Source organism: Chiloscyllium plagiosum, unplaced genomic scaffold (assembly GCF_037043375.1).
Source record: "Chiloscyllium plagiosum isolate Xiang-an unplaced genomic scaffold, Cpla_swu_hap1 HiC_scaffold_33, whole genome shotgun sequence".
Taxonomy (NCBI): Eukaryota; Metazoa; Chordata; class Chondrichthyes; order Orectolobiformes; family Hemiscylliidae; genus Chiloscyllium; species Chiloscyllium plagiosum.
The window spans coordinates 6,945,227-6,959,840 of NW_028270171.1; the positions used below are offsets into that span (position 1 = coordinate 6,945,227).

Consider the following 14,614-nt stretch of genomic DNA (forward strand, 5'->3'; position numbering starts at 1 on the left):
ATGGAATTGAATCAATGCACACAGAAACCATTTCAACAACTAGCCTGAGCAGGTGTTGAAGTGAGTAGAATTTATACTGTTGATATTTTCCAGTTATGTTTCCCTGGTTGGCCAGTACTCAAATCATACAAAAAAGAGATTAAAGCCAGTTCCACACATTTTATTTCCATGTAGTATGACAGTATAAATCAAAGCATTCACCAGAATTGGGTCATTATATGGAACAGTTTGTTCAATAACCCTAGTCAGTTCAGGGTGAGCCTGTCAAACAGGTACTCTCCCAGGCCATTCTCAGGGGCTCCCAGTCTGTTCAGGTTGGTGATGTGATCTCCCAGCTTCTTGATCAGCTTCACTTGCTCATCCAAGTAGTGCCTCTCCAGGAAGTCACACAGCTGGAATATGAAAGTGAGGAGCTTGTTAATGTGAAGGAGAATCTCCATGGAGTAGAATTTAAAAGAGAGACTTCCCTCAACTGTGATTCTGGAAAGCAATGACAGGGATTGATATTTGAAGCCTCACAGCACTGGGATTTACCAAACGACAAGTCACTAATTTCCCAATTAAGATTTACAAAGTACAAGAAAACAAACTGTTCTGAGGCTGCCTACTGTATATTGAAAGCCACTTGCAGGTTTGTATTTGTTACAAGCCTGCAGTAGTGTCCACTGCCACCACAACATCCCCCAATTGACCTCATCTACATCTTAGCATCAATCAATTGCCCTTGGGAAGAGAGGGCAAGACCTGATGGAGGCCAAATTAATGTGTCCTAAAGCCACAGGTTTGCCACCATTGATGCTGGCCTTGGTTTCAGAATGTGCAAGAGGAACAGTTAGATTCTCAAATTAAAAAGTGTTGGCACAGCTGGGAAAATGGGACTTCGAGTTGACTTTGTTCAGGATCAGCAGAAAGAACCGAGCTAAAAGCAACACAAACATTCACCTCACAGCTCAGCAAGTTGGCATTTCCTAATCAACAAGTGTCAAGCCATGAAAACTTGCTTTCAATGGGATCTAAAGTCTAGAGAGATTGTACATTCAGACAAGATAGAGAGCCCATGGTGTTGGGGTAGTACATTAACAGAGAGAAGATAGTCATCTATTATTTCGCCAGGGTGCAGATAAGGGGAACATTCAGAGCATCGTCACTGGCATGTGACCCTGGGGATAGGTGAATAGTGTGAAGGGAAGAGGTCAAGCCTGTACTCGGCATACAAGAAAGGCGACCTCACTAAAACCCAGGATTCTTTTGGGGATATCACAGGGTATATGTGGTATTGGGATTTCTCCTTGAAAGTGAGTGAGCGAGCGTCCAGGACCTGAAGGCATGATCTCAGATCAGAGGTTAGACAGGAAACCCTTGGGAGTGAATCTATGGAATTCTTGGCTTCAGAGGTTGTTGTGGTTGGGTCATTAATATTAAAAAAAACACAAAGGGAATCAAGATTTAGGGGGACAGAGGCTGGAAAATAAAGTTGAGGTTTCAGATCGGCCATGATTGGCAAAGTCAGACCAGATTTGATGGGTTGAGTGGCCTACTTCTTTCTTAGAGAAGTATCGAGAAGGTGAAGCACCATTCTCAGGTAAAAGATTTGGCCTAAAGGTTGAAATGCTCAGTTGGAGATACAATTCTTGTTATTAAGATTCAAACTGAGTAATTTTCATACAACTTCAATCACATGGATAAAGCCAGCAGGAGGAACTCACATGAGGGTCCGTGTGGTCAGAGGAGAGTTTGTGCAGATCCAGCAGACTCTGGTTCACATCCTTCTCCATCTGCAGAGCTCTCTGCATTGCCTCCAGACCATTGCCCCACTCATCCTGCTCTGGCTTCTGGAGGAAGGGAAAAACATGGTGGTCACTTTCTTACAAGTGGTGTCCAATCCAGTAAAATTGGTCACGAGAAAGAGGGGCTAACAAGTATAAACTTGCCATAAACCAACAGGGTTACATTACTTCAAATCCATATGGATGGAAGTTGATTTTAAATGAATTAGATGAGACACTAAATTAATCCAACCTTGACATCCTGCAGGAGGACTCGGCCTCCACGTTTATTCTGGAATGCCATCAGTTTCTCAGCGTGTTCCCGTTCCTCATGGGACTGCTCCTTGAAGAACTCAGCAAAGTGACGCAGGGCAACATCACCCCGGTCAAAGTAAGAGGACTGCAAGTGGAGGAGAGCATCAAACAATTCACATCACATTTAAAATCATAATATGCAATTCTGTTTCAGAAGTTAAGAAAAAAGTTAAAGACTCTTATTTTAAAGTTTGATGGGCAGGTCGCACTTAGACAAGCAAGAGTGTTTACTTTAAGATGTAATTTTAAACTGAAATTATTGTCAGAGTATGCCACCCCTTGTCCTCAGGATGAGGAATTTCTTGCAGCTTCATTGCTGTTCACAGTGGAACTCACTCCAAGAGAACAGACATCGAGGAGACAGTTTACTGTCAGAAACTGACCAGTGTTTCCTCCAGTAGTGGCAGTTGTTACTGATTACTCACATTCTAGTATCATAACTAGAACACGAGAATTACATTAGTCCCTCACATTGCTAATCAATGTGATATCTTCCTGGAGCAAGGCTCACCAGGAATCTCAAAACTGCAGCTAAAAGGTGAAGAATATTAATGAGCACATGTGCAACATTGCACCAGCTATAGTCACCCTATTAGGGACTATTACTTAGATCAACCAGTCAACCTGGTTGTGATGTTGATTACTTACATAGGAAGTAGTTGAGCTAGTCCAGCATTAAACCCCCACAGAAAACAGCTGCTACAAGGAGCAAGCATCGACTCAGTGTTAACTTCAACAAGAAATCCTTCACTACTCAAGTGTTGCTCTCCCAGTAATAGAGTCGAGCTTAAATCCATTCTATTAAACTGGTGAAAACCCAATTTTTCCAAATACAGTGATAAGAAATACAAGCCTCACCATGGAGAGGTAAACATAGGAGGAATAGAGCTCCAGGTTGATCTGCTTGTTAACAGCAGCCTCACAGTCCTTGTGGTAGTTCTGACACACTTGGGAGGCCATCTTCACTATTCCAGCTCACTATCACCTAGACAACTCTAGAACTGAGCCGCTGTCCCACAAGCTTTTGTATTTATCCTCCTGGAACACCCTGCATCCAACCAGGGAGAGGCATCACTGCTGATTGGCTATCGCCCATTGTCAATCAAGAATCACCCATGCATCCAGGCACCCAATGAACAACAGAGAAGGAGCTTAGGGAATGCCAATAACCCAGAGCCTTAGAATTAATCTTGAGGAGGTCATTGTTATTAGACTAATAGATTCTGACCTAACCCTCAACTTATTGCTGGTTTATGGCTGGATAAGGATGAAGTGATTTAAAAATTAAATCATCTGACCTAAACTGGCCGCATGAACAGAAATGTTTTTGGGTGTTGACACTGTCCTAGTCAATGAGGATTTGAGATACAGGGAATGTCCAGTGGCCACAAGAAGCTTTGTTCAAACTGCTGGACATCACATGGCCACCCAGGTAGACAGTACAGAATGATTATAGGCTGTATCCAACGACAGCAAGTAATAGGCAAGGCAGATGGACTGTTGGCAAGTATCCCACAGGGAATGGAGTATAAAAACAGGAGGCCTTGCTATAACTATTACAATAAGGCTGCTTCTCATTGTCTGCTTGAACTACTTGCAAGTAGTATGTTCACCCAACCTAAGAAACAGTGGGACAACACTACTATTATAGGACAAGCCAAACAGAGAACAGCCAGGGAATTCCTAGAGGCATGGCACTCATCCACAGATTCAATCAATAAGCACATCGACCTGGACTCAATATACCGACCACTGCAACGGACAGCTGGAACTGACAACCGGAAGCGGCAGATTCAAACCACTACAAATGCCGGAGGAAACATCACAGAAGCACTTCACAGAAGGCTCCCAAGCACTGAGGATGTCACCTAGACAGGGGACGAAACGTCTGCAACACAAATTCCCAGCTCGGCGAACAGAACCACAACAACGAGCACCCGAGCTACAAATCTTCTCACAAACTTTGATATTGAGCAGTTTATTTACAGTTATTATATTTCATAGTATAGATCAGGTATGGTCTGTTTTTACATGCAGAACATAGAGTCAGTACAGGTCTCCCAGTAATATAAACATGATAAAGCTTGCTCCATCCAGTCAGTCACTCTCCCCCAGGGTGAGCCTGTCAAACAGGTACTCTCCCAGGCCATTCTCAGAGGCTCCCAGTCTCTTCAGGTTGGTGATGTCATCTCCCAGCTTCTTGATCATCTTCACTTGCTCATCCAAGTAGTGCCTCTCCAGGAAGTCACACAGCTGGGGAAAAAAGTATGAGGGAAACAGTAGTTCACTCAAAATAGCATTGATCTTTGTACTTCAATGGTATCAGTGCTGATATACTGACAGTTTCATTTAACCTCAGACAACACCATGATCACCTTCAGCTGAAAATTTATTCCTTGAGGAACTCACATGAGGGTCCGTGTGGCCAGAGGAGAGTTTGTGCAGATCCAGCAGACTCTGGTTCACATCCTTCTCCATCTGCAGAGCTCTCTGCATTGCCTCCAGACCATTGCCCCACTCATCCTGCTCTGTCTTCTGGAGGGGAAAAACAGGTGGTATTTCACTCAATGTATTAAATAGTACACAAGGATGAATAGGTAACTCTTTCCACAAGCTTAATACACATCTCAGTTCCAGTCTAGGAGGATTAAAATACTAAATAAAAACCCAACCTTGACATCCTGCAGGAGGACTCTGCCTCCACGTTTATTCTGGAATGCCATCAGTTTCTCAGCGTGTTCCCGTTCCTCATGGGACTGCTCCTTGAAGAACTCAGCAAAGTGACGCAGGGCAACATCATCCCGGTCAAAGTAAGAGGACTGCAAGTGGAGATAAAGTGGGAAGCAAATCTCAATCAGGACCTAACCCACTCACCATCTTGATTTCACTTCCAAGAAATGGAAATTGACAGAGGGATGATAGCAGAAAGTTGTGGATTATGGCCCAAATAGCAGGCTGTTTTTAAAAGCAACTTACTGCAGATGCTGGAATCTGCAAACAAAAAGAGAAAATGCTGGAAAATTTGACAAAGGGTCAGTTAAACTCAAAACTTCAGCTCTTTTCTCTCCTTACAGATGCTGCCAGACCTGCTGAGATTTTCCAGCAGCTGTTTTTGCTCTCCCAGAAATTAAGATCAAAAACTAACTGCAATCCCTGGCCTGTATCTTAGGGAGACAGTGTGCTAGTGTGACATGGAGTAGTGAAGGTCCCAGTTGGGACAGCCATTAGACATCCCTGCACTGCAGGTTAGAAACACTTGTTCAGTGCCGGAAGCTAGTCAGGTCATTGCCCAACTAAAATAGAGGACATAAACGTGTTGACTAACAGGAGGCAGAAATCTCAGTCAGCTGCTTCATTACCAACCTCACCCACCTGAATAGCCACACTGTCCTACCATACTCTGCACACAACTAACTGGGCTGTTAAGATAATTCACACTTCAAGTGTGAAAATACAACACATTTAGTCACCTTTCCTCACATTCAGTAGCTAATAAACTCACTCCTCAGGAAGGATCACTGAGCCCAGAATGTGAAATGATTTCTCTGCATAGACACTGCCAGACCAGTGGAAGTTTAACAGCTTCTCATTTCCAGCATTTAGGTTTTTTTTCCCAAAATTTTTTTTTTTAAATATTCACTTGTTCTGATCAGAGGACAACCTGGTTGATTGGGAAACTTATGCAAAAAAAAAGGGACATCTGGATTGGGGAATGTTTCATCATGCAACAGATTTAAAAACCTCAAGACTACCAGTAATAAAACAAAAAGGAGCTGAATTCAGCTCACTCCCTGCAGTCAGTTCAGTCACTCTCCCCCAGGGTGAGCCTGTCAAACAGGTACTCCCCCAGGCCATTCTCAGGGGCTCCCAGTCTCTTCAGGTTGGTGATGCGATCTCCCAGCTTCTTGATCAGCTTCACTTGCTCATCCAAGTAGTGCCTCTCCAGGAAGTCATACAGCTGGAAAGCAAGGAGGGGAACTGATTATATCCAACATCAAATGCAGTTTCCTCAGGCACTTGAATTCCCATCAGTATGTGGAGTGGACAGTTAGGTGATGTCATTGACATTACTAAAAACCCTCCAGAAAGTGCTCAGACCTTGGGAACACCAGGACCTTGGCCCACCCCAATTCAACACCTTCCACAATTTAGAAAGAGATCTTGAGGCTAAAGGGCCAGATGTCTTAACCTTTTCTTTTAAGCCAAAACCCAGATTTAAATACACCAAGAACTGACATGAGGGTCTGTGTGGTCAGAGGAATTACATCCATGTTATTTCCTTTTGCACATTGAGTGAATTCAATGCCCCTATCTACAGGATTTAGTGGGGCAAAGTTCCACAGATATGCCAATCTGGCCACTTTCTTAACTTCGTTCATTTTGGAATGTTGTTGAGAAATTTAGAACCTGTTTCAAATAGTGAAAGCTATAATCAGAGTTTAGAATTGAACCGTGGAACTTCCAATACTGGTCCTCACTGACTGTGTGCAAGGTTAGACATCCTGATGCAGTAATTGTGGAATGGAGAGAGGACCTAGGTCTATCAGCTGTTGCAGGGACTATGACACATTATGTGGATTCTTCAAGCTCTCAGACTGGCACTTTCCTGTAGTTATTGAATTAAATCATGTGTAAGGCTATAAAATGGCACCAGAAATGTCCAACCTTTTAGGTTGGATCCTGATATGACAAGTCAGTATCCTCAACCCTTCAGGCACAGTTTAATGAGTGTGTGTAGATAAGCCTTTATCTTTGCATTCAAAAAGAAAAGCCAGTCAGAGTTTAATACTATCTCTAATCAAACCATGGTTCTCCAAATCCTGTCTCTCAGAATCCTCTCCAATAATTTGCCCACCACAGACGTAAGACTGACTGGTCTGTAATTCCCAGGATTATCCCTATTCCCTTTCTTGAACAAGGGAATAACATTTGCCACCCTCCATCATCTGGTACAACTCCACTGGACAGTGGGGACCCAAAGCTCATCACCAAGGGTGCATTAATCTTTTTCCTTGCTTCCTCTAGCAACCTTGGGTATATCCTGTTTTGTGCAGGGAGCTTATCTATCCTTATGTTTTTCAAACTTTTCAGCACATCCGCCTTCGCAACATCAACCTGTTCTCGCATATCAGTCTGTTTCACGATGTCCTCCGCAACATCAAATTCCCACTCAGTTTTAAATACTGAAACAATGTATTCATTAAGGACATCCCCTACTTCCACTGACTCCAAGTGCAAGTTCCCTCTGCTATCTGATCAGCCTTACCCTCACACTGGCTATCCTCTTGTTCCTCAAGTGTCGAATGCCTTAGGGCTTTTCCTTAATCCTACCCACGAAAGCTTTCTCTTTGCCCCTCCTAGCTCTTCCTTCAGCTCTTTCCTGGCATCCTTGTAGCCCACTAAAACCCTGTCTGATCCTTGCCTCCTCAAACATAAGCTTCCTTCTTCCTCTTGATAAGATGGGGTGGCCCAATGGCTCAGTGGTCAGCACTGCTGCCGCACAGCACCAGGGCTTGATTCCTGCGTGGAGTTTGCATATTCCCTCAGTGTCTGCGTTGGTTTCCTCCCACAGTCCAAAGATGTGCAGGTAGGTGAATTGGTTATGCTAAATTACCCATGGAGTTATATGCATTAGTCAGGAGTAAATTGGGGGAAATAGGTCTGGGTTACTCTTTAGAAGGTTGGTGTGAACTAGTTGGGCTGAAGGGCCTGTTTCCACACTGTAGGGAACTTAGTCTAATCTATTGTCACTAGAGTTTCATTCAATCTACTAAGTGTGAAGTGATTCACTTTGGAAGGTCAAAATTGAATGCAGAATATAGGGTTAAATGCAGGATTCTTGGCAATGTGGAGGGATCAATCAGGTTCATGTCCAAAGATCCCTCAAATTTGCAACCCAAGTCAATAGGGTTATTAAGGCAGCATATGGTATGTTGGCTTTCATGAACAGAGGATTACAGAGGATTGAGTTGAAGAACTTCTTCACTCAGCGAGTCGTTAGTTCATGGAATGCCCTGCCAGTAACAGTGGTGGACTCTCCCTCTTTATGGGCATTTAAGAGGGCATTGGATAGGTATATGGAGGATAGTGGGTTAGTGTAGTTTAGGTGGGCTTGGATCGGCGCAACATCGAGGGCCCAAGGGCCTGTACTGCGCTGTATTCTTCTATGTTCTATGTTCTAACTGTGAGGTTGTGCTGCAACTCTATAGAGCACTGGTTAGACCACACTTGGAATATTGCGTTCAGTTCTGATCTCATTATCAGAAGGCTGTAGAAGCTTTAGAGAGGGTGCAGAGGAGATTTACCAAGATACTGCCTGGACTGGAGGCAGTGAGGGAAGCTAGGGCTTTTCTCAGAGAAAAAGGATGAGAAGTGACTTTATAGAGATGTACAAGATTTAGAGGCACAGACCCCCCCCCAGGTGGAAATGGCTATTGCAGGCTGGATAACATTAAAGGTGTTTGGAAGAAGGATTGGGGTGTTCTTTGTAGGGTGGTAGGTGTATGGAATGCACTGCTATCAGTGATAATATCTCTGATGCTACTAGGAAATTTAATGGAGTCTTGGATAGGCACATAGAAGTTAGTAGAATGAAAGGCCAGCACAACATTGAGGGCTAAATGGCCTGTATGGTTCTATGTTCTAATATTGTGATGTCAGAGCAGAACATTCGTGTGAAGGCTTGCTCTCATTTAGTGATGCAGGGAGTTGAGAAGCTAGTTTTGAATTTGAAGAACCACACCAGCTGATATTTGATCGGTGAGAGCTGGACATGTAGGAAAGCTATTAGAGAACAATGCCACTGGTACGTCCACCTAGGACTACATTTAATCTTTCCCTTGAAGGAAAAGCTTTTGGTAGCTAAGTGTTCAGGTTGTCCAAATGCCTGTACTGCATTATACTGGAGAAAATTTACTTCATAAGCCTAGGTCAGTGTACATAGCATGTGATGTGGGCAGAAGAGTTTGCTGCCAGGGGAAGTAATGGGACCAGATTTAACTAGTGATCTAGATCACTAATGACAGGCATTTCACAACACAGACTAACTCAATCCAAGTGGTTTATTTACAGTTGGTAAATTTCATGATCAATCCAGAACAATTAACTGCTTCCACAACAGTGCTTCACTCTAGATCACATACAAAAAACCAAAATTTTCTCCCTGCAGTCAGTTCAGTCACTCTCCCCCAGGGTGAGCCTGTCAAACAGGTACTCTCCCAGGCCATTCTCAGGGGCTCCCAGTCTCTTCAGGTTGGTGATGTGATCTCCCAGCTTCTTGATCATCTTCACTTGCTCACCCAAGTAGTGCCTCTCCAGGAAGTCACACAGCTGGATGAGAAAAAAATAAGACAGGGTATTGAGGAACTTGTGCACTCCATTTGAAATTAAGTTGGTGCCATCATGTAAAATTTCTACATGAATTGCAGCTTCATGTGCTTCCTAATACATGGATCCATATTCTGACCCCCACCCTCCTGTTAGACAGGTACATTAGTTGTCAGCTTAATTAGATTTGAGCCAGTTTTCCAAAATGTTATTGAAATCAGAGGAACTCACATGAGGGTCAGTGTGACCAGAGGAGAGTTTGTGCAGATCCAGCAGACTCTGGTTCACATCCTTCTCCATCTGCAGAGCTCTCTGCATTGCCTCCAGACCATTGCCCCACTCATCTTGCTCTGGCTTCTGGAAGAGTGAAAGAGACAGATGCTTCTATGAACTAGCATGTCAATAGTTACAGCATTGAACCAATGGAATCAATGGTTTCAAACATTTGTTGCCACAAGATCCAGTGAAGCTGTTTAGAGGTATAACTAAACCCAACCTGGACATCCTGCAGGAGGACTCGGCCTCCACGTTTATTCTGGAATGCCATCAGTTTCTCAGCGTGTTCCCGTTCCTCATGGGCCTGTTCCTTGAAGAACTCAGCAAAGTGACGCAGGGCAACATCATCCCGGTCAAAGTAAGAGGACTGGGGGAAGGGAACAAAACAGGATTCATTATTTCAAATTTCAAGATACAGTTAAAAGATTCAATGCAGTGGAGGCTTTTCCAGAACCCAATATACTTGTTGCTTGAACAGGGAACAGCACCAATTGTTAGGTTCAGTCAGCAAGTTAGTTAACTTAAAATTTCACATCAGAAATAAAATTAGAAAGCAGTGTCTTTAGCACATCCTTAAGCTACATGCTCCTATCCATTTCTCAGGATTATTTTCAGAAGGTAGGTTCCACCATTTTAATTCCAGGTTCTCTACAGTGTAGCCCTAAATATTGATACAGCAGTGAACAGGACCTCAAGCAACAGATCAATCCTTCACCTGCAGTGAGAAGTTACAAGTGACTTGTTAGAAACCCGACTTTTCTTCCTGGAATTTTAGAAAAGGGTTATGAACTAGGTTACTTTTTAGTCTATCAGGCAACAACTGAAGGTAAACAGATCAGACAAGTTTATTCAGGAAGCCAGACTTGAAAGTTTAGGGATGGGTGGTTCTGGTCAAAGTCCTGCAGACATGTACTTGGTGATCACATTGGTTCACTTCTGCAACCTGTTGTAAACAATGACACCAGTACCTAGAAATTGGTTCCAGCAAGTCTGGAAAGACCCATGGTCAAATGCTCATCTTGGTAACTAGGATCTCATGGAAAGGAGCCTGTCAAGGAGGGGGCCGGAGTCAGAATTGGTTTGATAGAAAAGTTTCCTCGAAAAAAAGGTTGCAGCAAAGATTTGAAAACTCCCTGTCTAACTTCCCATGAGCAGTTTTTGGGACACTCAGTATAGAGCAACCAAAGTTACAAGTATTACTGCTTTCAAGTGAATGGAAGCAGATCAAGAAACTATTTAGGCCTATAAACAAATAATCTGGTCAGTTTTGTTACTTTTGTTTTCTTATTGGAAAGTGGTAATTAGGTCTAGAATCAAAAAAACATTTTTGGATGTGATATAGATTAATTTAAATACACTAGTTTTTAGTCTGCTAAAGTTACCTGTACTGTTAGGTAAACTAAGTCTTTGGAGATTAGACTGTCTGGGAACTGCTATTCAAAACATCTGGTTATAAACCACTAGAGTCAATTGAGGGTCTTGCTATGTAACAAATTCCAAGGCAGAAAAGCTGATAAATGAACTAAGTTAGTCTCCAAGGTCATTACAACACCAACATTGTCAGAAGCAAAGCTCAGTCACAACCAGGTTGGGCTTCATCAGCTTTAGTTAGTTCAAAAGGTACTAAATCCAACCAGCCATTCAGAAATGTTATCACATCTCCAGAGCAGATAAGCTTTATACCTTTGAGCCAGAAGGTTTGTATATATTAACACACCTCAACAGCCCTTGTTATTTTAAGCAACCACATGTCCTGGCAGAGTGTGATATTTCAGCCAAGACCTTCTATTCCAGAGGAACAAGCACAACCACTACATCACAAGACTTCCTGCCCAGCTGGTTTGAGATCTCCTAGTCAACTAGTTCATAGGTGACAACAACAAATCCTCTGAAGGATATGGGACATGAACAATTTGAAACCTCCAGTCAGCTGTTACAATATATGCCACTCACTCAACAATTAAGCAGCACTGGAACTGACTAACACTCCATAGGAAAGCCACCTATTCCCAGGATAGAAAACCAATCTAATTTCAGGCCACATCATTAAACTCACAAAGAGCTAACTTTTTTAAAATCAATTCTCAGGAACACTAAACTCACCATGGAGAGGTAAACATAGGAAGAATAGAGCTCCAGGTTGATCTGCTTGTTAACAGCATCCTCACAGTCCTTATGGTAGTTCTGACACACTTGGGATGCCATCTTCACTATTCCTACTCACTATCACCTAGACAACTCTAGAACTGAGCCACTCTCCCACAAGCTCTTGTATTTATCCTCCTGGGTCACCCTGCACCCAACCAGAGAATGACATCACCAATTATGATTGACATTCCCTGATAGCCAATTGAGAATCACCTTTCAATCCAGGCACCAATGACAAGGGAGATGGGGCTATGGGACCGGTGAAGAGACCCAGGGCCAATCAGAGATTGGAATACAGAGAGGTTTGGGAAATTAGTCTTGATGATGCAATTGCTTTTGGAGTGATAAATCCTCAACACACTGCAAACTAAGTAGCTGTTTGGAGTTGGATATATGTGTAGTGGTACTATCTATGCCTATAAGATTAGAAAATGTTGTGTTTGAGTCTTAATGTTCCTAGAACTGGCTGCTCAGTAATATCTGTAGTGGGACAAGAATTGATTGATTTAAAAATGATAACTTTAGTGAAGCACTTTTTCAGCACCTGACACAATCTGGTTCTTTTTGCCTCTGCTGTTTCTCTAATATTCCAAGTGTTCACAACTAGTTTCATTGTAGAAGATTGAAAAGGGACCTAAAGGGCAGTTTTTTCACACAGAGGTGCTGCGAGCATGGAATGAGCTGCCAGAGGAAGTGGTAGAGGTGGATATAATTACAGCATTTAAAAGACATTTGGAGAGGTACATGAATATGAAACGTTTACAAGGTGTGACAATACTATGGCTTTAAAAGGTGTATTTTGGCCTTTTTTTTAAGTGAAGAAAGGTTGAGACAGAGGTGCCAAGCAGTCTACCAGAACCATTAAAATAAGCAGCTTTTTTTTTGATGTTGGAACAATAGAAACAGCCTGAACGAGTTGGGTCAAGCACTCACAGAATCAGAATTTTTAGATTTAATTTTCAGCGGTTGCTGTGGTCTTGAAGCTGAAGGTGGAAATCCGTTTCTTCTCTCTCTGTTACAGTTAAAAGCTACGGTTCTCTTTCTGCTGCTAAAATTGTGTATGAGGCAATCTATTTTACTGAACTTGCCTTTGCTTATTTTGTTTATATTTTAATTGTTGTGTAAAAATCAAGTGTGTTTTACTTAAATGCGGTCATTTGAATTGTATCTAAAATGCAATGCCTTACACTTACACTTAAAATTAACAAAAAATAGGGTCCAGATTACCTCATTAATATATAATATGGTCCATGACAAGGGTTATGGGCCAAATGCAGGAAAATGGGACTAGTTCAGTTTGAGATACCTTGTTGGCATGGATGAGTTGGATCGAAGCATCTGTTTCCGTGCTGTATGACTTTATGTGGTTCAGTCCTGGATTAGGTGATGAGATGTGTTCCCCTGGATTAAACTCTGGGTTAGTTGGGCCAGATTGGGGGTGGGGGTAAGCCTGTGATTGGCAGCAGGAACCACCATCTAGGCACACCCTCCTGGGACACCAATGGGCACGGCTGACCCGCACAAACAGAACATGTATCAGAGATTGACACATGTCCTTGTCAAAATGGATCTGAGATACAGGGAATATCGCAATGGACTTTATCCAAACTGATGGACATCACGCGGTCGCTGAATGCACACCAGAGACTTTGATGAATGACTGTGGTGACTGGCTCTGTGGGAATAGATGCTGTTCCTGGTTTACTCCGTGGCTGTCCATCTAACATAAACCATAGAGAGTCCCCTGTTCTTCTTGAGTCAGATATCTGAAGTTTATTTACAACACTAAACATTTATAACGATACACTGCTATAATATCATGATACAACATTGAAGGCGAGGTTGAGATAATCTTTCTGCCATGTGTCTCTGCAGATAACTCCTGATTGGTGGCAAATATCAGAACATATGGGCAGAAAAAGTTAAAGAAACTGAGAAACCTTTGTAAGTCATTTCTATCTTGTGATGTAGGCATCTTTTGTACATCTTTTATTTTGGCAGGATGAGGTCTAATACCAGCTCAGTAGATTCAACCAACTAAATTGATTTGGCTGAAATTAATTTGACAGTTTGTACTGTTCAAAACAAGGCCATAATTCCTTGCTACTGTCGTGAGTTGATGAAGGTTTGTGTTTTGCTAAAGTCTAGTTCTTCCAAGAATAGTATCTACAAGACATATATCATGACAGGTTCTAAATGATGCGGTCCTTCTATTGGCTGTCCTGGCTGACAAACTGTTCTGGACTTCATTAGCATGGTTTCTTGCTTTGCCCTTCACACACAGTTGGGTTACAACTTGGACTTCTCAGATTTGAGCTCAATCTGCTCACGTAGAACACAACTTGCACATATCTTTTAAAGGATGGGCACTGCTTTGGTGGGTGAGACAAGCCACATCTGATTCAAAGTTTGGTGGAGTTGTTCTACTAGCAGATGTTACTGGCTTGTCAGAATAGCTTTGAACTTGCTACCTTCACCTAGCTGTGCATTAATGGTACATTCTTAATGTTCGCCTAGAAGTGTTCGAAAAGGAGTCGATAGATGTATGGATAATGGCAAATTCCAAAACTCTTGCAACTAAATCAGCTTCAGTGAAATCACTTCTTATAGCTCTCCTTCAAGCTCGAACTACAAACTGGCCCATCAATGCCCCTGGCCAGTGGCAGTATATATCAGAAATGCCAGAGGATGTTATCCTTCCCAACCCTGCAGTACCCAAAGCCAGAACAGGTTTTACTGCATACTATTGTCAGTTAACCACTGATCCAAAATGTAAGATTGAT

General features: G+C 42.6%; 2 protein-coding genes across 2 annotated transcripts; both read right to left on the reverse strand.

Annotated features, from left to right (window-relative positions):
• Positions 1–245: 245 nt before the first annotated feature.
• On the reverse strand, positions 246–6,460 carry LOC122542156 (uncharacterized). Its single transcript, XM_087978013.1, has 9 exons — positions 6,347–6,460; positions 5,918–6,039; positions 5,476–5,500; positions 5,058–5,072; positions 4,754–4,900; positions 4,491–4,616; positions 2,020–2,166; positions 1,707–1,832; positions 246–392 (listed from the first exon to the last, which is right to left on the reverse strand). Exons 1-9 carry the CDS (start codon positions 6,458–6,460, stop codon positions 246–248), a joined length of 969 nt encoding a protein of 322 aa, XP_087834139.1.
• A 2,794-nt stretch (positions 6,461–9,254) lies between these two features.
• LOC122542145 (ferritin heavy chain A-like) lies at positions 9,255–11,888 on the reverse strand. The gene is made up of 4 exons (XM_043679559.2): positions 11,787–11,888; positions 9,904–10,050; positions 9,639–9,764; positions 9,255–9,410 (listed from the first exon to the last, which is right to left on the reverse strand). The coding sequence occupies exons 1-4, from the start codon at positions 11,886–11,888 to the stop codon at positions 9,255–9,257; spliced, it is 531 nt and encodes a 176-aa protein (XP_043535494.2).
• Positions 11,889–14,614: the final 2,726 nt, after the last annotated feature.